This window comes from Ovis canadensis, chromosome 7 (genome assembly GCF_042477335.2).
Source record: "Ovis canadensis isolate MfBH-ARS-UI-01 breed Bighorn chromosome 7, ARS-UI_OviCan_v2, whole genome shotgun sequence".
NCBI classification, from domain to species: domain Eukaryota; kingdom Metazoa; phylum Chordata; class Mammalia; order Artiodactyla; family Bovidae; genus Ovis; species Ovis canadensis.
Window position 1 is genome coordinate 31767269 of NC_091251.1, and position 24255 is coordinate 31791523.

Consider the following 24255-nt stretch of genomic DNA (forward strand, 5'->3'; position numbering starts at 1 on the left):
AACTACTTCCTCAAATTATTTTTTATAATTGAAGTATACTAACTTGAGATTCTAGATATTAGAATTAGTCACACTAAGTTAGTAAACTAAAATAGGTATGCTCTCATCAGGGAATTAGAATGTATGAGCTATCATACAGATTTGGAAGAAAAAAAAAGCTTATTAAAATAAGCAAAATTAATTCAGTGAATTAGTTTAACAGCTAAACAGGTTTAGTGTACTGTTAGATTGGTGCAAAAGTAATTGAAGTTTTGGATCCTGAATTTTAAATCATTGTAACCAGACTCAAACACATGGTCGTATTTATTAATCAAAATAGGAACTGTTACAATCAACACGTTTTTGCCAATGAGAAATAAATTTGTTAATTCCTGTAGCATAAAACTCCATGTGTTATGAGTTGATGAACTCTTGGAAAGCATTTTCTGCTTCCTGCTGGTTGTGGAAACATTTTCTCTGCAAAAACTTGTCGAGGTGCTTGAGGAAGTGGCCGTTGGTTGGTAAGAGGTCACGTAAATATGGCTGAGGCAAAACTGTGTATGCAGTTCGTTCTGTATTGAAGCCTTGGTTGTACGGTGTGTGGTCAGGCATTGCCATGGAGAAGAATTGGGCCCCTTCTGTTTACCAGTGCTGGCTGCAGGCATTGCAGGTTTAGGTGCATCTCATTGATTTGCTGAGCATACATCTCAGATGTAATGGTTTCACTGGGATTCAGAAAGCTGTGGTGGACCAGACTGGCAGCAGACCATGGCGCAGTGACCATGATCTGTTTTTGGTGCAGGTTTGGCTTTGGGAAGTGCTTTGCGGCTTCTTCACTGTTCAGCCACTGGTCTGATTGTCACCTGTTGTATAAAATCCACTTTTCATCGCACTTTGCAGTCAGATCAAGAAATGGTTTGTTGTTGTGTAGAATAAGAGAAGACACTGCAAAATGATGATTTATAGTCAGCTTATGAGGCACCCACTTACCATACTTTTTCACCTTTCCAGTTTGCTTCAAATGCCAATTGACCATAGAATGATTGATGATGAGTTCTTTGGCAACTTATCCCGTAGTTTTAAGAGGATCAGCGTCAATGATGGCGCTCTCAGTTGGTCATTGTCACCTTCCGATGGCCAGCCACTGTACTCCTTATCTTCAAGGCTTTCATTTCCTTTGCATAACTTCTTGACCCACCACAGCACTGTACATTCCTTAGCAGTTCCTGGGCCAGATGCATTGTTGATATTGTGAGTTGTAAGTTTAAACTTGAATAAAATCACTCGAATTTTCTTTTTGTCTAACATCATTTCTACAATGTAAAATACATATAAAATAAATAGCAAGCAATAAGTCATTAACAAAAAACATAAAGGAAGAACTGTGCATTAAAATGATGTATAACAAAAAAATTAAAAAAAAACACATTTATTTAAGACTGTATTCCAATATCAAATTGCAAATTTCAGCAGTGCAAAATGCAATTACTTTTGCACCAACCTATTTTTGATTTAATAGGAAATCAAAACACTATTCAGAATTATGCACACATACTGACTGATGGAAAATACGCAAGAGAAGAAACATAAAAGATACAACAAGAAGATCTCCATTGAATTTAGAAAAAGAAGAGAAAATAGGGCAGAGGTGATATTTGAAGGTTTAATGATTGATTTTTCTGGATTGGTAAGAAATTTTTACTGTTGCCATGCAAAATAATATTCGTTGGAAGGACTGATGTTGAAGCTGAAACTCCAGTACTTTGGCCACCTGATGTGAAGAGCTGACTCACTGGAAAAGACCCTGATGCTGGGAAAGGTTCAAGGCGGGAGGAGAAGGGGACAAAAGAGGATGAGATGGTTGGATGGCATCACTGACTCAATGGGCACGAGTTTGAGTAAACTCCAGGAGTTGGTGATGGATAGGGAGGCCTGGTGTGCTGCAGTCCATGGGGTTGCAAAGAGTTGGACACAACTGAGCGACTGAATTGAACTGACTGATGCATAATAAAATGCTGTTTTATTGATTCTAAGATGATGTTTTTCACACCTTAGATACCTGTCTGAAATCTAAACGCATCTTTCAGTTGATGGCACCTTACAGTCCAACAAGATTGATAATTTATGTGAAAAATTTCCCATTTTACTTTCTGGTAAGATCATTAATTTTGGTGCCAAAGCATTTTATGAAATATGGTAAAAAGAAATCTACATTTTAAAACATCATAGTAAACCTATAAACATAAACAGACAATCATAAAAGCAGTAAGGTACAAGAAAGATGACTTACAAAAAGTGAAACTGTGTGTGTATATAATGTATGTAGAGGGAAAAATAGAAATTGAAAGTATACATTACATTCTTCCAGAGGATAGCTGACTTCCCAATACTAAAAGTGGAATTGATGGTAGGATGATCCCTCAGCAGATGAAAGAAAATAAGTGCTAATCTGGAATACTGTAATAATGGAAATGTGTTCAGAAACAGTGCTATCTTTTAAAATTGATATTAAAGTGGCTCTATGTTGTGCTTAGCATTTGTGTTTTTTTAAGCCAACATTTCAAATTCTATCCATGTTTATTAAAGTTTCAAATATTCATAAGTGCTATTTAAGCAACTATTAGAATGTTAAGGGAAAATAATTATAGACTGCTGCCTAATTTGTGCTAAAACATGTATAAATACATGTAAAGTGCATGTGTAAGAATAGTAATGAGCTAAGCATTCATCTTAAGTCTCAAGTTAATGAGCTAGATATGTCAAATAGAAAAAGAAGAACAAAATAAATTCAGAGAGAATATGTACAAGAAGAGATGCTAGGGGAGACTAATGAAATGGAAAAGAAACAGGAAAAGGAATCAAGAAGACAAAAGATGAGATTAGTCAAGAAAAGAAAGAACAAATAACCAATATACGTAATGAATGTCCCTTTGAATCCTAAGATACTTAAAAAAAGATACTGTTAATAACAGTTGAAATTTTACATGAAATGGATAAATTCTTAGGAATTTGCAATTTACAAAAATTTACATAAGAAAGAGAAAACCCTTATGGGGTTATAATTGTGAAGTGAAACTTTCAATAAAGTCCAAGTCCAGATTGGATACACTGGAAACTTTGACCAACATTTAATGAGACAGAAATTCTAACCTTATAATATGTAACTTTATATTCTTTTAGAAAACAGAAAAAGAGTTTGCTCCACCTTCTTGAAGCTATCACAACCTTGATACTAAAGCCCAAAGGAAAATTACATGTCAGTTTCTATCATATACATAGATGCTAAGAGAAACAAAACCCCCAAATATTTGCAAATTGAATCCAGCAGTACATAAAAACAATTAATAATCTGGCACGGCCAAGATTTATCCCAGAAATGCTAGGTTGGTTTAACTTGAAACAGTTTAATATGGTCACTTGAACAAATAAATGAGAATAATATTTCAGTAGATGCAGAGGAGCAGATGCTAAAAATTAGCAATTATTCATGATTTTTAAAAAGAAACACCATTAGCAAAGTAGGCACAAAAGGAAACTTTCTTAATCTAAAAATCTATAAAAGCATCTGTAGGAGATATAGTTCATGATGAAATGTTGAAAATATTTCCCTTTCATATGGAGTTCAAGACATGGGCGTCTGTTATCTTTGCTCATATTCAACATTATACTGAAGGAGATCCTAGCCAGTAGTATATCAATAATAATAAAGTATAGTGGTTGTAAGGCAGATACTAGACAGGTAATAATCATTGATATGAATGGTGTATATTGTAAATCCAAAGGAATCTACAGATAAGTTGTTAAATGATTTTAGAATTATAAAAATTTATTTTTCAATTAGCAATACAATTGCATATCTTTGACCCAATAATTCCACTCCCAGGTATACAGGGAAAAATAAGCATGTCTAAATTGAAAGTTATATATAGGTGTGTTCATAGCATTGTTACCATATGAGCCACAAGCTACAAACAACTCAGGTGTGTATAAATAGGTAACTCTGGTATATTTATATAATTCAGGAATGAAAAGTAAAATAGTGCAACAACCGACTACACAGATGAATCTTAAAAACATTATATTTAGTGAAAGGAAAACAAATTGAACAGAATACCTAGCCTCAATATGGTTCTGTTTATATGAAATTCAAAAACAGGCAAAAATAAGTTACATTGTTTGAGGGTGGATATTTAGGTGGTAAAATGGAGTAGTGATTATCTCTAGTGGGGAGAGCGTGTTACTGAAAAAGAGGTGTTTACTGCTGAATCACTTCAGTCGTGTCCAACTCTATGTGACCCCATAGACAGCAGGGTTTCTAAAGTACTAGCAATGTTCTAGCTCCTGACCTGGATTGTATGATCCCCTCCTCCATCGCCTTATTCCCTGAATTCTTTACCACATTTACTGTAATAGTGGCTTTTAAGAAAAACTCATGATGACAAAATTACTGACATGGTAAACAGTGATGCCAGTCATTTGGAATTCAAGAAGACTTACTAGCCAGCTATATATATACTTCTATAACCAGACTTAGTTTTTAAGCAGTAATTGTTCCTGCCTTGAAATTTAGTTCATATTACTTGGTATATTTCACATATTCAAGGAAAATGAAAAATTAAGATAGAAATATTCTGGAGAGTTGGCTGATTAAGTGCCAGTTTCTTAACTGTATTTCTGAAAACATACTGAATGACTTCCCTGGTGGTCCAGTGGCTAAGAATCCCCACTTCCAGTGCATGAGGGCACAGGTTTGATGCCTGGTTGGGGAACTCAGATCCCACACACCACACACATACTGAATGAACAGAAAGAACTATAAGGTGAGGGTTTATAATCTCTACTGAAGACCCTCTCACATTGCTCTTCTAACTTATTTTGCTGCACTGCACAGCTTGCAGAATCCTAGTTTCCCAACCAGGGATCTAATGATGCTCCAGCATTGAGAGCATGAAGTCCTAACCCCTAGACCGTCAGGGAATCCCCAGCCCTTCTAACAATCTTAATCTGCAAAAATCTGGGCCTTGTGAGAGATGGAGTGGGGATACTGTAATCATCATGCCCTCGCCCCACTGAAGAAAGTCCGGACTGAAGGAAAAGAGCAACACTGCCGTTCTATTTTTCTTTTCATCAATATGATTTTCTCAAAAGGATAGATTTTGTAGGAAAGGAAGATAGTATTGTTTTATGATAATCTTTGCAGCTGTGTACTGGAGTCAGTGAAGCAGAGAGAAATATGTGTGTTAACTCATTAAGCAAGGTACTTGAACTAAATTGCCTTACATTGAATTAGTCTTTCTTCATCTTGGTCTGTTTGACCAGCAAGGATGTACGTAAAAACCAGCAAACTGAAGGAACTTTCAAATATGTAGTGACCCAGGTATACAAAGTCTGAGAAGTTAAGAATCCACGTATATTCTTGAGCGTAAAAGTGAAGTTGCTTAGTCATGTCCAGCTCTTCGCCACCCCATCGACTGTAGCCTCCCAGGCTTCTCAGTCCATGGGATTTTCCAGGCAAGAGTACTGGAGTGGGTTGTCATTTCCTTCTCCAGGGGATCTTCCCAACCCAGGGATCGAACCCGGGTCTCCTGCATTGTAGACAGATGCTTTACCCTCCAGTTCAGTTCAGTTCAGTTGCTCAGTCGTGTCCAACTCTTTGTGACCCCATGAATCGCAGCACGCCAGGCCTCCCTGTCCATCACCAACTCCCGGAGTTCATTCAGACTCAGGTCCATCGAGTCAGTGATGCCATCCAGCCATCTCATCCTCTGTTGTCCCCTTTTCCTCCTGCCCCCAATCCCTCCCAACATCAGAGTCTTTTCCAATGAGCCAGGTAGTCCTTATAAAACTGTCATGATTAGCAGGTTGAAAAAAACGCTTCTTTGTTCTTTTAAGAAGGTTAAAGTAAGCAATAGACTTTGAGATATGGGATCAAAGATAAACTGATGAAATAACAGAACAAGATAAAAGGAAGCTGACAGAACTAAGGGGGGGGGGGAATAGGGACAAGAAGCAATCTTGGAGAAGTTAACTCATTATTGGCCAGAGACACATTAATATGACTTTTGTTACCTGAACGTTACTGACGGGAGACCTTTCAACTTGCATAACAACTTGCAGGCCACAGGTGTTTTCTGCAAAAATCCTGTGGTCAGTGTATTGAAAGCATGTTGGCAATAGCCAGAAATAGAGCAGGTACTATGGAAAAGGAAGACATGTAAGAGAAGAAAAGGACAAAGAAGGAATTAATAGATGGTAGGCAAGGAGGACAAATGAACAAAGATTGGGTGTAAATCCAGCGGGTCTTAATAGCTAAAAGCTCTTGAAATAATTACTACCTGAATTGGCATTTCAAAAGAGAGTTAAATGCTAAGATCAACCCTATAGAACTATACTTCAAGAATGAAGAAACCTTGAATATATGTCAGTTGAAAAATGATTTGAATTATAAAATGAGAATTATTTTTACTAAAGACTTCAGTAACAACAGGTACCAGAAGAAATGGAGGTTGTCATGGGTAGGATTTTTGCTAAAATGAGCATTTGAATACAGTTAAACATTTTAGGGACTTCCCTGGTGGTTCAGTGGTTAAGGATCCACCTTGCAACGCAGGGGACATGGATTTGATCCCTGGTCACATGCCACAGAGAGCTAAGCCCTCGTGCTGCAACCACTGACCTCTGGCACTGCGGTGAAGGATCCTGCATGACACAACAGGAGATCCACGTGCCAAAACCAAGGCCTGAGGCAGGCCAATAAATTCTTTAAAACCCAACATTTTAATTATGTTTAAGTAATTAGGGCTGTGAGGCTTAGGAAATAGAAAGCAGTTTTTACTGTTCTTGAAAGGAAAGCTATGTAATGTAAAAACAATGTAATTAGTGAAAAAATTATGTAAAATGGTAATCAACTGGGAAGAGTTCCGGGAAGTTCCAACCTAAACTATAGAGTTAAGTGTAGGATATTATATAAGGACAATCAAATTATTATTTACAATTTGCAAAATTGGTTTAAATACCCATTTTAAGGTATGCTCTATAAAAATAAAATAAACTTCAGTATCTTTCCAAATAACCATAGCAAAGTCTTTGGTGGACAGAGCATGTGATGAATAAAAATAAAAACAAATTTTAAAATGTTACATTTCTGTAAAATGGAGCTTAATTAAATGAAGAAAGTTTCTTGGCCTGCCTGCTATGACCAGCAATATGAGTTGATTTTTAAATTCTCCATTCTGTTTACCTCGGCTGTATTTGAAAGTTATTTGCCTTCTAGAATGGACCGAAAACTATAAACTATAATATATTGCTATCTTTAAGAAATATTCCTAAATAAATTCAGATTTATTATTAATTATCTTTTTATTCTCTAAAAAGAAATTGAACGCTTATAGATACTAGGGCTACTATAGTAATAAAATAGTCCTCATGGGGTTTACATTCTAGTCGGAAAAACATAAAATAGTGATTACAGGAATGGCAATGCACTCCAGTATTCTTGCCTGGAGAATTCCATGGACAGAGGAGCCTGGTGAGCTATAGCTGACAGGGTCACGAAGAGTTGGACGCAACTGAGCTACTTTCACTTTATCTTTAGCAGGAAAAACATACATAGTGATTACAGGGTTAGTAATGTGATTACAAAATACTGTGAGGATGTAATACAAGGGAGCCTTACCTAATTTGAGGAAGAGGGACTGTCAAAGATGATTTATTTAACGAGATGAGGTTTAAATTGATAGGTAGAAGGAAGTGTTTCAGTAGTTGAAACACCCTTCAGTAGTGGCAGCCATTTGGCTTTAAATTAAATGGAACCCCTGCTTTCTTCTTACTGCACAAAAATAATTTCCATGTAAATCAACAGTTTTAATGGAAACAGTTTAAAGGAAAGGCCTAAATCATGAGTGAATTTCTATAGTCTTTGCATATAGAGATAATTTTTAAGTTTATGAAATCCATAAATCACAACAGTGTTGCGTGGTAAGTTCGCCTACAGAAAAATTAAAACTGGCAGTTAAACACCATTAAACAATATTGAGAGGCAAGTTAGAAACTGGGAAGAAAGCAGTTCATAAAACAAAGGATTACTCTTCATTTACTCGCTGAACTCATAAACTAATAGCAGTATCTTCACAGAAAAATATATTCAGCTCCACTAATAAAGAAATACAAGTATAGATATATTCCCCCCCCCATCAGATGGGGCAGGATTTTAATCTAGGATTGTCTGTATGTGGAACATCTTTAAATATCTTTCAGTATAAGGTTGGTTAAGTATATTACAGTATATACCTACAGAGAAACATTATGCAACAGTGAAAAATAATGTAACCCCATACTCATGGGCAGAGGTGTGGTTACATATGGTTTAGTGAAGAAAGCAGGTAATAAGCCTGAAATATGAGATTATATCAAATGTGCACATCTGTATTTGCATAGAATGCTATCTAGACTGTTCATCGAAGTATTAGTTCTTAATTTTCAAGTTTTGGATGACTGGAGTTTGTGTTTTCTTGTGTCCACAAATTTTTTTTTTTTTAAATAAAAAACAAGGGGTTAATTGGTATACTTATTCATATTTAGTATTCATATGTTTCAACTTTTCAGATAAAACATATCTCAGGTGTTTTTCAAAGATAACTTTTGTAGAAAAGCATTTGATTTATCTGCTCTATATATTTTGATTAGCTGAATAATCAGAGACAACTTCATATGCGTTCCCCTTTTATATTAATAATATGTTGATATTTTGATTGATAACATGACCATTTCATTGACCCATAATTGTAGTCAAAGCATTTATAAAAGGATATTTATTTGTCTTTAGAGAGTGATGGTAGTTCTCATGAGTGATGTTCTGGGATGCAGTAAATGCTTTGACACAATGCCTGAACAAGACTTTCATGAAAACTATTGGGAAACTCTTTTGAGTATTGATAATTTTTTATCAGTCAAGAAAATTGAGGTTATTTAAGCCTGTACTTAAAAAGTAAATTGATCATATTCCATGTTAACATTTTTGCTTATTAAATTGAAAGTTTTTTCTTCAATCTGTTGCTTTTCCATTTAGAATATTAAGATATTTCAGGAGAGCAAAGACCGTGTCCTAACTGGATTAATGGGAAACATTGTGCTAAGTATTTACCCCTGTCTTCTGTCAAGTTTACAGTTTAGTTGAAACTCTCTAGTTAGTACTTGCAATACTATGCTGTTGATATGTTAGTGAACTACTTCTGTAAATATAGATACATACTTTATATGAAAAAAAATCAATGTATAGATTATTTGATATAAAAACTTTTAAAGATAAACTTTTTTGTTTCCCCCTTCTTCCCCTACCCTAATAAATTAATTATTTTCAAAGAATATTTAGAAAGCAAGTCTTTTGTAGAAAGAGACACATGTAGTAGTTTAATTTTTAAATGGGTTGTGGGATAAAGTATGCCTTGTAGGTAGTTTACTTGCTAATATATTTAAACTGGTAGAACTAAAATTATTAATAAAATTAATTCATTCGTATAAAATATAGCCTAGCCTATTAAATATTAAAACACACTCTTCATAAGGTACCATTAGAGATAAAACAAATTTTATTCTTAGATTTTAGTTTTAGTTCTGTTAATATACTAATATCTTAACTTCTCAGGATAGAAACAAAGTTAAAAATGTTAAAATAGCAAAAATTCGATGTGTTTACCTATACATATACTTCTATTTGCTACAGTTTGTAGCCATACAACACATTTTCTCTGAGCAAGAAAGGATATGGTCTTGGTTTACTTCACTTCATTGCTTTTCCCTGTAGAAAATCAGGTTTTTCAGAGCTCTAACAGTGTGCTGTTGCAGGGCTCTCATCCTTTCTGTTTAAATAATGCAGGTACTTTGATGGAAACCTGGAGAAGCTTTTTGCTGAGTGTCATGTAATTAATCCAAGTAAAAAGTCTCGAACACGCCAGATGAATACAAGGTCATCAGCACAGGATATGCCTTGTCAGATCTGCTACTTGAACTACCCTAACTCGGTGAGTATCTGGTAGTTTAAGGCCAGCACTGCTGACTCTCTACTTTAGAGGATAAATTGACTTTTCATTATTTCAACAAAGGCAGTTCTGGGAGTCTGGGATTGTAGCAAAGCAGTAACCTATCCATATATTAAGAATAAAGAGTGAGAGCTTGTCTCTCAGCCCCTCCCCATCCCCATTTGCTTTTTAAAGCTGCAATTTGTCCAAGTTGTTATTACACACCTAAATCTTTTTACTTTACCTCTATGGGAGAATTGTGTAATAGGTAGGCAGCAAATAGAACTATTTTTATCCAAATTAAAACAGATTTAAAACTAAGTTTTTAGAATATCCAAAACACTTATAAAATGTCTTTAATGCTATTTAACTAGAGAGCTTTCAGGACTCTTCTTAAAAGATTTTCACACATACAGATCCATTCCAACAGCGATTCTTTAGTACGTGTATCCCTCCTAAAACCTATTGTATTTAGAGGATTTACTGTAATTATCTAGTGAAGAAGTGTTATGCTTAAATAAACACAGTCTTCCTATGAAAGCACTTTATTAGTAACCATAAGAAAATTACATTTGTGGCCAAAAAAATGTATTTAGTTACTCAGAATTCACCTCTTAAAGATGTTTAAAGATATCTAAGGCTAATTTAATTCTACAACAATTATAACCATGTTGTTCATATTCTCTACTGTAACAGTTAGGCAGCTTTTTCTAGTAATTAGTATATACCAGATCTTTGTTGCCAGTATTACATATTTTAACATATTGAAGGTTTTTTGTTATCAATCTTAGAATTTGACATTTGTACCTTTAAACATTCTCATTTGAAGGAAATTAGTTTGTTCGCACACACAAAAGCTTAGAAGAGATTTAAAAGAAAGTTAGTTATATGCTCTTAGAGAGGTGGAAAATGAGAGTTAAAATTAGTAGGAGCATTTCCCTGGTGGCCCAGTGCTCAGGACTCCTCATTCCCAGTGCAGGGGGCACAGGTTTGATCCCTGGTCAGGGAACTGAGTTTGCGTATGCCACATGATATGGCCTAAAAAATAAATCGATTGATTAAATTTAAAATTTTCAGTCAAAAATTTTCGGTAGCTAAAATACTAAATTGAATTTCCAGATTCTCAAGTCATTCTTAATTTATTTTCGGATTAAAAAAAAGGTTTTTGGCCTTAACATGGGGCATGCAGGATCTTATTTTCCTGACCAGGTATCAAATCCTTGTCCCCGACAGTGGAAGCATGGAATTTTAACCTCTGGAGTGCCAGGGGAAGTACCCCATATTCTCAGTCATAGCTGTAACACTAGCTTTTTGGCTTTGGGTAATAAATGATTTAATCTGGCTGAGTCTCAGTTTTTTTTTAACCTTTCAAATAAATTGAATAAAATATTGTTTCAGATCTCTGTCAGCCTGAAACTATATTCATTTCCCTCTACCTAAATCACAATCCTAACTTAAGTATTTAAAAAGAACAGTCAGCACTACTATTGAAAATACATTAGTTTTGTGTTTTGACCATTTTATTATCTTTCTTTAACAGATTCTCTTTGCTAGTTGACATTTGTATAGTGTATGTAGTTTATAAATGGTTCTTTGAGGTAATACTAAGACTCAAAAAGTTTGTTCCGGATTATATGAGGTTTCCTTATTCCTTGGCATTTCCCCTCCTGCTTTCTTACAGCCAGCTCCTCTTAGTGTAAACCTTAAATGTAAGTACTGAAACTAGCTGCTCACAAATAACCGCTCTAACTTTCTCAATGCCCTTGGTATTGTCTGACAGTCTGAACAAATTAGAATTGAAAATCATAAGTAGATATTTGCAGTGTGGATTGTGCTATACTTATAACTGATAGTGGAGGAAACACTCTTCATTTATTCAGCAGACTCGGCACTATTCTAAATGTTAGAAACAATGGAGAATAAAGGCATAATTTACAGGTTAACTGGGCAAATAAGTAAAATGACATAGGAAAAATGGTAAGAGCTTTGGTAGGGCATGGTACTGAGGGAATATATTGGAGAGACACCTAACCCAATTTTGGATCAGGGAGACTTCCCACTGACATTGACATTTGAATTAACCTCTGAAGGTGTGGGAGGTAGGGCAACAGGGAGTATAGCAATACAGAAACCAGAGGAAGAAAATGCAATACCAAGAGTGGTAAACAGTGCTAGCTTCAGAGAAAGGAATTGAAAGGTGAGTTTGGAATTAGCAACAAGAAGTTGACTGATGATCCTGAGAAGTAATTTTAAGTATTATGGTAAGATGGGAAACCAAACTACATGAGCTAAAGAGTCATTGACTCGAAGGTGGGAAAGGAAGTAGAGGCAATAAACATAAATTACTCTTCAAAGGAAGTTTGGCCATGTAAATGACAGGGCAAGAAAGCAAACAGCAACATTGGTTGGAAAGTAAGTTAAAAGTGTCATGGAAACTGTGCCAGGTGTTAGGAAAAAGTAATCACGGTGAAACTAGGACTTCTTTTCTCAGTTTTTGGGCTAATAAAGGATAATTTTATCAGTTTTGCAAGTGAGTGTCACCTGAGATTCTTTATTCAGGCTTTATTAATCGGATGAATGGTTACTTTACTTACATTATTTACCTAACTCCCATGTATCAATTTCCACTATTCTTCAAACACTGATAACTTGCCTTTTATTATTGTTTATCTTCAATACTTTTATCCTTCTAGAAAGCAATTTTGCTTTATATAGTGCCACATGAAAACAGGTTTTTAAGTAAATGCTTCTGACAGCTTAGTTTATAAACTTGATACTTTGGAGCTATTTTGGGTGGTCTCTTCTTTAAAAACAATTTCCTGAGATTTTGGAACACTCTTTTAAGTTCAGAGATTCCTCCTCTGTCCCCTTACCCACTTGTGTTGTGTCCAGTTCAGGAATTTCTTAGCCTTGGCAACAGTTACTTTATATAATATTATTTTCAATCAAAGCATAAGATTTAGCTCTACTAGGAAATATAGCTTGAGCTATCATATCTTTTTTATGAAGTAAATCATTTTATACTAAGAATAAGGTATATTAAATAGATAAAAGCAAAATTGAAGATTGTGAGAGTTGCCACCCTCTTTTTGCTTTACCTTTGAACATGTTTATGTGATTTATTTTTCTAATTTATGTTGTTTAGTCTTGTTATCTGTTTAATTTAAAAAGTTACTGGAAGAAAAAAACCTTTGTTTTTGTCTTTTTATGTTATCTTAAAAGCGCCCTGGTGTAAAAGTCCCCCAAAGCAGAGGTGTTACCTATAGAGATCACTGAGTAACCATTGTGACCTTTAATCTGTCAGTCTTTGTAAAAAAGAGGAAAGCACATGAGGGTGTGTTTTTGTTTTTAGGTTATGAATAAAACATTTTAGAATTATTGATAATGACTTTATTATATTTGTTCTTTATAGAGTGCACCCTCATTATGATATCAAAAATCAAATACTCTCCTTTAGTAATCTGACAGTAGGTTAGTGCCAGATCTCCTTCATTGTTGTGAGTAGTATTAAGAATAGATTCTTTTTATTTCTCAGATCATTTGTTTTTGGATGAGAGTATTGATTTCCCAAATGTTTATCTTCACTTATTTTGTGACTCAGGTAGAATCATTGTCACTCTCTGAATAGTAACATATTTTAACCTTGATATTTTCCATGTTATTTGGTCTGTAAAACTAGTATCAGGACTCTGAACTTTTTCTTTCCCAGCTACTTTCCAAGCATATTTTATATAGTTGGTATGCTATAATATTGTATCTTATTTGCATTTATATCTCATAAGCAACACCAGAAATTTTGTAAGCATATTTCAAATAACAGCTAATTAGAAAATCTTATAGAATTTAAAATGCCACTTTAATAAGAGCCACAAAATGAATAAAAGAGCTAGGGATAAACTTGGCAAGAAATATGAAAGACCTATATGAAGGAAAGGGGAGATAAATGAATGACAGGTATTTGGAAAGATAGAATATTAGTGAAGTAAAGCAAAGGCTAGATTGATGAGGGTGGAGAGGAAGCTAGTCTTACCAAATTCAGAAATAGGCAGCAGTACAGTAAAGCAGAATAGAGTCAAGTACTGTTTAGTTGCTCAGTCGTGTCCGACTCTTTGCCACCCCATGGACTGTAGCCTGCCAGGCTCCTCTGTCCATGGGATTTCCCAGGCAAGAACTGGAGTGGGTTACCATTTCTTTCTCCAGGGAATCTTCGTGACCCAGGGATCAGACTTGGATCTCTTGAATTGGCAGGCGGATTCTTTATCAATGAGCCATCAGAGAAGCCAGAGTCAAGTATATTTGTGGAGAATTTAATATACAACAGAGGCGGTGTTTCCTTTAAGAAGGGTTATTTAATAAATAGTGTTGGAACAACTCGATAGCCGTCTGAAAACTTAGATTTCTGCCTTACTCCTTATATCAAAATTATTCTGGTGGTCCAGAAGTTAAGAATCTGCCTGCCAGTTTAGGGGACATGGATTTGATCCCTGGTCTGGGAAGATTCCAGATGCCATGGGGCAACTAAGCCTGTGAGCTGTAACTACTGGAGCTCTCGCACCCTAGAACCTATGCTCCACAACAAGAGAAGCCACCGCACTGAAAAGTCCTTGTACTGCAACTAGAGAGTAGCCCTAGCTTGCTGCAGCTAGAGATGCCTGTGCTCAGCGACAAAGACCCAGTGCAGTACCCCCCCCCCCCAAAAAAAAAAACCACAACTGTAATTTTTTTTTCCAGGTTTAAAAATTTATTTGCACATATTGAAACAAAATAATCTTTTAACTAGTTTTCCCTTTGTATGTCTTTTAATTTATTTTTTTTATTGAAGGATGATTGCTTTACAGAATTTTGTTGTTTTCTGTCAAACTTCAACACAAATCAGCCACAGATATACATATATCCCCTTCCATTTGAATCTCCCTCCCATCTTCTGCCCTATCCCACCCCTCTAGATTGATACAGAGTCCCTATTTGAGTTTCCTGAGCCATACAGCAGATTCCTTTTAGGTGTCTATTTTACATATAGTAATGTAAGTTTCCATGTTACTCTTTCCATACATCTCTTCCTCTCCTCCCCTCCCCTCATGTCCATAAGTCTGTCACAACTTTTTTTAACTTAAGAAGAAACTAATTTAGAGGCCATAAATTCTAAAGCTGATACATTTTGCTGTATATGAATAAAGAGGTTCTACACAGTAGCAAAATGTATTGAAACTGGGAGAAAATATTTTCCACACTTATAAACAGTCAATTTTCTAAATAAGTAAAAACAAAACAGTAAAACATTTACAAAAAACGCCCAGAGGAAAATTTGGCAAAATAGGTGAAGAAAATACACAGAAAAATATACAGCCTTAAATCTTGTTTCAAATTTTTAAGGTTCACTCAAAAGAAGAAATTAAAATCAAAACTGTTGGTAGTTCATTTTCACCTGTTACTGGAAAAAATCAAGGAGTTTAAGTGTTTTGGCATGGGTATGAGAAGGTTTTCTTCAATACTGTAAATTGCAACAACCTCTTTGTAATAATCGAAATGTATACTGTTAGAATTTCACTTGTACAAATTTTTCCTGATACACATTCATTTGATCGCAAAGATAATAAAACCAAGTTACAGAAGAAAGTTTGTGATACTTCTACCATATATTGGAAATAGTGATTACTTCTGGGTAGAGAGGTAGAGGACGAGGTAGAGAAAGATGGAGATAAGGGAGACTTTTTTTTTTTTAACATAAACTCATATTGTTAAATAGTTGTCTTTAACTATGGCCTATATTCAGAGAAGGCACTGGCACCCCACTCTAGTACTCTTGCCTGGAAAATCCTATGGACGGAGGAGCCTGGTATAGGCTGCAGTCCATGGGGTCACTAGGAGTCGGATATGACTGAGCGACTTCCCTTTCACTTTTCACTTGCATGCATTGGAGAAGGAAATGGCAACCCATTCCAGTGTTCTTGCCTGGAGAATCCCAGGGATGGGGGAGCCTGGTGGGCTGCCATCTCTGGGGTCTCACAGAGTCGGACACGACTGAAGCGATTTAGCAGCAGCAGCAGCAGCATAGCCTATATTATATTAATTTAAAAAGAATTAGGTAGTAAATATAGTAAAATATTTTTAAAGTAAAATATGATAACCATGTTTTTCTTTTGAAAATGTAGTCCTCTATACTCTTAATATTAAAGTACCTGCTTTTAATATCCCATTATAGAATATAATAAGGTTAATTTAACCAGCCATCCAATTGAAAGTATTTCACATCATATAAGTAGTATAACATTAGGCCAAAATGTTAATATTATTATTATTATTCTTCAAGTATTACTACTATTCTGAAGAAGTATTTTGGTTTCCATAAGGTTTTATTTTCTAGGTTAGGTATATTCCAGTGCAGCTCAGTGAAGTGTGGTATCCATGTGACATTTTAGAAATAACACCATTGGGAGCTCCCTGGTAGTCCAGTGGTTAAGACTTGGTGCTTTCACTGCTATGGGCCTGGGTTCAATTTCTGGTCGGGGAACTAAGATCCTGCAAACCAAGCAAGCAGTATGGCCAAGAAATAATAATAAAATAGCAGCTTTATTGAGATGTAATTCACATACCATACAACTTATTTAAAATGGTCTTAAGCATAGTCACAGAGTTGTGTCGCCATCACCATAATTCATTTTCAAACATTTTAATAATCCCTCAAAGACCATTATCCTTGTATAGTCACTTCCCATTCCCCTCAACCTTGTTAGCCTTAGGCAACCACAAATCTACAAGTGAAATCAAATAACACGTGGTGTTTTGTGATTGGTTTATTTTACTTAGCATGTTTTCAGTGTTTGTCCACATTATAGTACGTGCTTTACTGCTTTTTATGGCGGAATAATTTTCTGTTACATGGATATTCCACTTTTGGCTTATTTATCAGTTGGTGGACATTGGATTTGTTTCCACTTTGGAGTTATTGTAGCTAATACTGCTGTGAACATTTGTGTACAAATTTTTATGTGGGTATATACCTAGCAGTGGAGTTGCTGAATCATTTGTTAATAACTTTTAATTTCTTGAGAAACTGCCAATGTTTTCCAAAATTCCTGTACATTCCCACTAGCAGTGTTTGAGGGTTCTGATTTCTCCATATCCTTGTCAGCACTTTTATTGTGTCTTTTTGATTATAATTGTCCTAGTGGGTGTGAAGTGGTGTTTCATTGTGGCTTTGATTTACCTTTCCCTGAAGATTAAGGATATTGGGCATCTTTTCATATGCTTATTGGTACAAACTTGTGTGCCTTTCCTAAAAATTATAAATATCTAATGTAGATTCATCTCTCATTGTTTTGTGTTTAATGAATTGTGTGTATAGATTTTGCCCCTTAGAAATTCGTTTTAGGAGCCCATTTAGTCCTGTCAAATTGGACATTTTAGCCACCATGAGAAACATGATCTGATTGATTCTTACTGAGTCACTCTAGTGATTCTTCTGATAATTTCTTTTGAAAGTCCATATATTATTTTTGTTGCAGTATTTCACTGGCCTTGAATGTGGACATAAGTTTTGTATGCAGTGCTGGAGTGAATATTTAACTACCAAAATAATGGAAGAAGGCATGGGACAGGTAAAGATGCCAGTTTGTTCTTGAGTTTTTGTTGAATTTCTTTTAAGTGTTTAGACTGTTACACAAATATAAATGGTAAAGCATTCTGGGTTGTGAATTATATTTGGCTCTTTTTTTCTAGGTTAAAACAACTAAAAGATAATTGAGATTTTTTTTTTCCTATTTACAATATGATATTCCAGTTAAAAATCCAGCACAGGTAATGTTTTCTTAGTAGGCATTAACATTTGTATTTATCCGGCTAAACTTGTTGAGAACTTTTGTTGTATCTCACGCCTTTGCCAGTTAAATTTTATATTGAAAAACCAGTTGTTTGGGTTAGCAATTTTAGTTGCTTTATAGTGACAAATATTCACGTACAGGTTTCTTTTAAAAGAAAGGAAATGATTAAGGTCCTATAAATGTTAAGGTATCCTCAGAACCTAGCAAAGTTCCTGGCAGTGGTAAACATTTAGTAAATATTTGTTGAATGAAGACATAGTTTAAATTTCGATCTTTTCCAGACTATTTCGTGTCCTGCTCATGGTTGTGATATCTTAGTGGATGACAACACAGTTATGTAAGTACTTTTGATAGATTCTGCATGTTGAATATATATTAGTTGCTTAAGCCAAATTAATTTTTGTTCAACACCACACCGGAGGTGAACATTTGAAGTCTGGAGAGACTTTCTAACCTCTATTCCTTTGTAGTATATAAGCCTGTTTGTAGCCTGATTAAATGCCCAGTCAGTATTTTGTTAAGTTGGCAATGCATGATAGCTAGATTTCAGCGAACTTTGCAGTTGGAGAATAGGTTATGTCAGTGTGTCAGTTGATCTTCTGAGAAGCAGAGCCGGGACATAGTTAAAAGAGAAGGCGCTTTATTACGGATAGCATCTCTGTAGGATAAATAGGAATAGGAGGAGCAGACAGACATGATACAGTTCTGACCCCTGTTGAGAGAGAAGGAAGAAGGATTCAGTAGGAAGACTGAGACTGCGTGCAGCTGTGAGAGTCTCTGTCAGGCCTGTTGGGAACTCCAGCGCGTAGATGTCCCACAGAGGAATGCTTCAGGCAGCAGAAGCGGCCAGGCCCTGGCACCGGTGTCAAGCCTAGCCTCTCACTGGGAGCTAAGCGAGGGGGGTGTGGCCTCATCTGGAACACTGCTACGAATCTCAAAGGCACTGCAGCTGGAGGCTGTTGGCCAACTACTGGCCTTGTGAAAGGTTCCCTTTTGAAGGAGAGAAAGAAACTTGAAGAAAGAGGTATAATGAGCTCCTGTACATGGGATAAAATCCAGAGTTGCTCAATTCCTGAGTCAGTGCTGTTTTTATAACCTCAGGCAGCCTAATTGATTTTAGTCTAGGAAGATAAATAGATTGAGGGCCTGAATGATCCACAGACAAATTTTATAATTAGTCCTGGATAATTGCCTGTATAGAAAGGTATGTCTGCATTTAAGCACTGGGATTTGAGAGTAATAAGAGTGAAAGCAGCCATGGGTTTTAGTGAGCAAATTCTTAACCTAATGAATCCATAAATTGACCTAACCAGCACAGTGTATAAAGCCACTGATTACACTTCATTAATCCCAACCTACTTTGGTTTACTAAAATACATTTACTCTTGTCAGCTTGTCTTTCAGTAAATCTTATTTCCATTAACCATGTATGGTCTTAAAGTACCACCATCCTTCAGTTGTCTTTATCTTGTCCTCTGATACTTTAATTCTTTGTATTCTTTCATCAGTACAGGTCACTGTATCTTTTCATTCATTCCACAAACATTTACTGGGAGCCTGTTTTATTAGCACATGTGCACAAGAGAACAAATTAAGATACATTCCCTTTCCCCAAGAGGTCCCTAATAATAAATACATAGTTTACATTTGATGCATGCATGTTTGCCAAATCGTTTCAGTTGTGTCTGACTTTTTACGACCCTATGGACTGTACCCCCCAGGCTCCTCTGTCCATAGGGTTTCCCAGGCAAGAATACTGGAATAGGTTGCCATCCCCTTCTCCAGGGGATCTTCCCGACCCAGGAATTGAACCCCTGTCTGTTGTGTCTCCTGCATTAGCAGGCAGGTTCTTTACCACCACTGCCACCTGGGAAGCCCATTTTATGTGTAAATGTATGTATAAAGTACAGTTACAGAGAAACACATTACGTAAAGAATTAGGGCATCTTAGGGAGAGATAACAAGGATTAGAAATTTTGTGTGGAGAGTAATAGTCCATGAACTTCTCTTTTATGTATTCTGTCATGGCTAAAGCACAAAGTAGCAGATTACTAGAGATGAGGATGAAAAGAGTTTGACAGTTTGAGTTTTGTCATAAAAGGTTATTAGGACTGATGAGATTTGCATTTTAGAAATAACCTAGGTAGTTAAAAGGATAGTGTAGAGTTGGGGAGGCATTTGGGCAGTGAGATGTAGTTAGAAGATTATTGTTAGTCATGCTTGGTTAAATGAATAATGTAAATCAACATTAGATATTCTGACATTAAACATCTTTTTACGTTTGTTTATGTGGCTGCATCTTAGTTGTGGCACGTGGGATCTTCGTTGCAGTGATGCGGGATCTTTCTCTGTGGCACTTGGACTCTCTAGTTGTGTGTGGCACAGGCTTAGTTGCTCCATGGCATGTGGGATCTTAGTTCCCTTACCAGGGATCGTCCCCTGCGTTGAAGGCTGATTCTTAACCACTGGACCACCAGGGAAGCCCCTTAATTATTTTTTCATTTTTTAAAAAATATTCATTTAGTTAAAATATTCATTTAGTTATTTGGCTGTGCTTGGTCTTAGTTGCAGCACGTGGGATCTAGTTCCCTAACCAGGGATCAAACCTGTGTTGCCTCCATTGGAAACAGTCCCAACCTACTTAGCCACTGGACCACTGGGGATGTCCCATTGTTTTTTAAATGATGTAAACTTCTCATAACATAACATTCACCTTTTTAGCTAAAGTACGCAGTTCTGTGGCTTTTTGAATACTTATGTGATGTTGTGTAACCATCACCACTATCTAATTCCAGAACATTTTCATCACCCCCAAAAGAAATCCCATATCCACTAAACAGATATTCTTGATTCCCTCCTCTCCCTAGACTCTGACAACCACTCATCTTTGCTATCTGCATGGATTCGCTTACTCTGGACATTTCATTTAAATGGAGTCATACAGTATATGACCTTTTGTGAATGGCTTCCTTCCCTTAACATAATGTTTTCAAAGTTCATTCATGTTGTAGCATGTATAAGGACATCATTCCTTTTTATGGCTAAATAATGTTCCATTATACAGATATTCCATATTTTATTTCTCCGTCAGTTCTTGGACATTTGAGTTATTTTTGCTTTTTGTAGAAATCTTTTTTACTATTTGAATATTTATGTGCAAGGCTTTTATTGAACACCTGTTTTTAATTCTCTTGAATGTATATACCTTCAAGTAGAATTAATTGTTGAGTCATATGGTAATTTTGTGTTTGGCTTTTTGAGGAATGGCATTGTGCACTAATTACTTTTATCCCTCAGTTTCAACATGTGCAAAATCTGAAGGTTTGCTCATTTGAAAAGTACTTACTAAATACTTTCCACAGGCCAGGCACTGTATTGGACATAAGAGATCCTTTCATGGAGCTTATTATTTGGTTGAGAATAGGGAATTAGGGAGGCATATATTAAAGAATGATTATATGATAGCTGTCTGTGGAAATTATGACACATTCTGTAAAGAAGTGTATAATTTGCCATGAGAACTGAAGGGGAATGGTCTATATTCTAGACTGGTATGAATTGTCAGGAAGGGCCTCCTTGAGTGAGTAACAGTACATCTTAACTGAGTGAAATAATAATGATGGTGATGAATTCAGCTTCATCTGATATTTATTGAGTGCTTACTATTTGCCAGGCACTGTGCTAGTCTCCCAGCTCTATTTCTGCTATCCATTTTACAGGTGAGTAAACTGAAAAATGGGGCTTCCTAGGTAGCTCAGTGGTAAAAGTCCATCTGTCAAGCAAGAGATTCGATTCAGTCCCTGGGTTGGGAAGATCCTCTGGAGAAGGAAATGGCAGCCCACTCCAGTATTCTTGCCTGGATAATCCCATGGTCAGAGAAGCCTGGCAGGCTGTAGTCTATGGGGTATCAAAGGGCTGGACATGACTTAGTGACTCTGAAAAGTGGAAGTCAAAGGACTTACCCTCAGTTCGTAAGTTGAGAAACCAGTATTCTAACCTAGGCTGTCCCACCTCAGAGCCCCACTAGGATAATCTTTTGTTTGCTTTCCAAGGGAGGTATCCGCAAGCAGAAGCCTTTGAGGAAGGGTGTGCTGTGTTCAGTCACTCAGTCGGGGATGACTCTGCGACCCCATAAATCACAGCATGCCAGGCCTCCCTGTCCATCACCAACTCACAGAGTTCAAACTCATGTCCATCGAGTCGGTGATGCCATCCAGCCATCTCATCCTCTGTCATCCCCTTCTCCTCCTGCCCCTAACCCCTCCCAGCATCAGGGTCTTTTCCAAAGAGTCAACACTTCACATGAGGTGGCCAAAGTATTGGAGTTTCAGCTTCAACATCAGTCCTTCCAGTGAACACCCAGGACTGATCTTGTTTAGGATGGACTGGTTGGATCTCCTTGCAGTCCAAGGGACTCTCAAGAGTCTTCTCCAACACCACAGTTCAAAAGCATCAAGTCTTCAGTGCTCAGCTTTCTTCACAGTCCAACTCTCACATCCATACATGACTACTGGAAAAACCATAGCCTTGACTAGACGGACCTTTGCTGGCAAAGTAATGTCTCTGCTTTTCAATATGCTATCTAGGTTGGTCACAATTTTGCTTCCAAGGAGTAAGCGTCTTTTAATTTCATGGCTGCAGTCACCATCTGCAGTGGTTTTGGAGCCCCCCAAAATAGTCTGACACTGTTTCCACTGTTTCCCCATCTATTTCCCATGAAGTGATGGGACCAGATGCCATAATCTTCGTTTTCTGAATGTTGAGTTTTAAGCCAATTTCTTCACTCTCATCTTTCACTTTCATCAAGAGGCTTTTTAGGTCATCTTCACTTTCTGCCGTAAGGGTGGTGTCATCTGCATATCTGAAGTTATTGATATTTCTCCCAGCAATCTTGATTCCAGCTTGTGCTTCATCCAGCCCAGCGTTTCTCATGATGTACTCTGCATGTAAGTTAAATAAGCAGGGTGACAATACACAGCCTTGATGTACTCCTTTTCCTATTTGGAACTAGTCTGTTGTTCCATGTCCAGTTCTAACTGTTGCTTCCTGACCTGCATATAGGTTTCTCAAGAGGCAGGTCAGGTGGTCTGGTATTCCCATCTCTTTCAGAATTTTCCACAGTTTATTGTGATCCACACAGTCAAAGGCTTTGGCATAGTCAATAAAACAGAAGTAGATGTTTTTCTGGAACTCTCTTGCTTTTTCGATGATCCAACAGATGTTGGCAATTTGATCTCTGGTTCCTCCGTCTTTTCTAAAACCAGCTTGAACATCTGGAAGTTCACGGTTCACGTATTGCTGAAGCCTGGCTTGGAGAATTTTGAGCGTTACTTTACTAGCATGTGAGATGAGTGCAATTGTGCAGTAGTTGAAGCATTCTTTGGCATTGCCTTTCTTTGGAATTGGAATGAAAACTGACCTTTTCCAGTCTTGTGGCCACTGCTGAGTTTTCCAAATTTGCTGGCATATTGAATGTAGCACTTTCACAGCATCATCTTTCAGGATTTGAAATAGCTCAACTGGAATTCCATCACCTCCACTAGCTTTGTTCGTAGTGATGCTTTCTAAGGCCCACTTGACTTCACATTCCAGAATGTCTGGCTCTAGGTGAGTAATCACACCATCATGATTATCTGGGTCGTGAAGCTCTTTTTTGTACAGTTCTTCCGTGTATTCTTGCCACCTCTTCTTAATATCTTCTGCTTCTGTTAGGTCCATACCATTTCTGTCCTTTATCAAGCCCATCTTTGCATGAAATGTTCCCTTGGTATCTCTAATTTTCTTGACGAGATCTCTAGTCTTTCCCATTCTGTTGTTTTCCTCTATTTCTTTGCAATGATCAATGAGGAGGGCTTTCTTATCTCTTCTTGCTATTCTTTGGAACTCTGCATTCAGATGCTTATATCTTTTCTTTTCGCTTCTCTTCTGTTCACAGCTATTTGTAAGGCCTCCCCAGACAGCCATTTTGCTTTTTTGCATTTCTTTCCATGGGGATGGTCTTGATCCCTGTCTCCTGTACAATATCACGAACCTCCGCCCATAGTTCATCGGGCACTCTATCAATCAGATCTAGGCCCTTAAATCTATTTCTCACTTCCACTGTATAATCATAAGGGATTTGATTTAGGTCATACCTGAATGGTCTAGTGGTTTCCCCCGCTTTCTTCAATTTGAGTCTGAATTTGGCAATAAGGAATTCATGGTCTGAGCCACAGTCAGCTCCTGGTCTTGTTTTTGCTGACTGTATAGAGCTTCTCCATCTTATGCTGCAAAGAATATAATCAATCTGATTTTGGTGTTGACCATCTGGTGATGTCCATGTGTAGAGTCTTCTCTTGTGTTGTTGGAAGAGGGTGTTTGCTATGACCAGTGCCTTCTCTTGGCAAAACTCTGTTAGCCTTTGCCCTGCTTCATTCCGTCCTCCAAGGCCAAATGTGCCT

At 36.7% G+C, this 24255-nt stretch overlaps 1 protein-coding gene across 2 annotated transcripts in view; it reads left to right on the plus strand.

Moving 5' to 3' along the window:
• The window catches only part of ARIH1 (ariadne RBR E3 ubiquitin protein ligase 1), a 102643-nt gene that overhangs the window by 54693 nt on the left and 23695 nt on the right, over window positions 1-24255 (plus strand). For both annotated transcript variants that reach the window (XM_069595578.1, XM_069595580.1), the window contains 3 exons: window positions 9854-9998; window positions 17501-17593; window positions 18097-18152. In XM_069595578.1, coding sequence (XP_069451679.1) covers window positions 9854-9998; window positions 17501-17593; window positions 18097-18152 — 294 coding nt within the window. The remainder of the gene's footprint in view (window positions 1-9853; window positions 9999-17500; window positions 17594-18096; window positions 18153-24255) is intronic.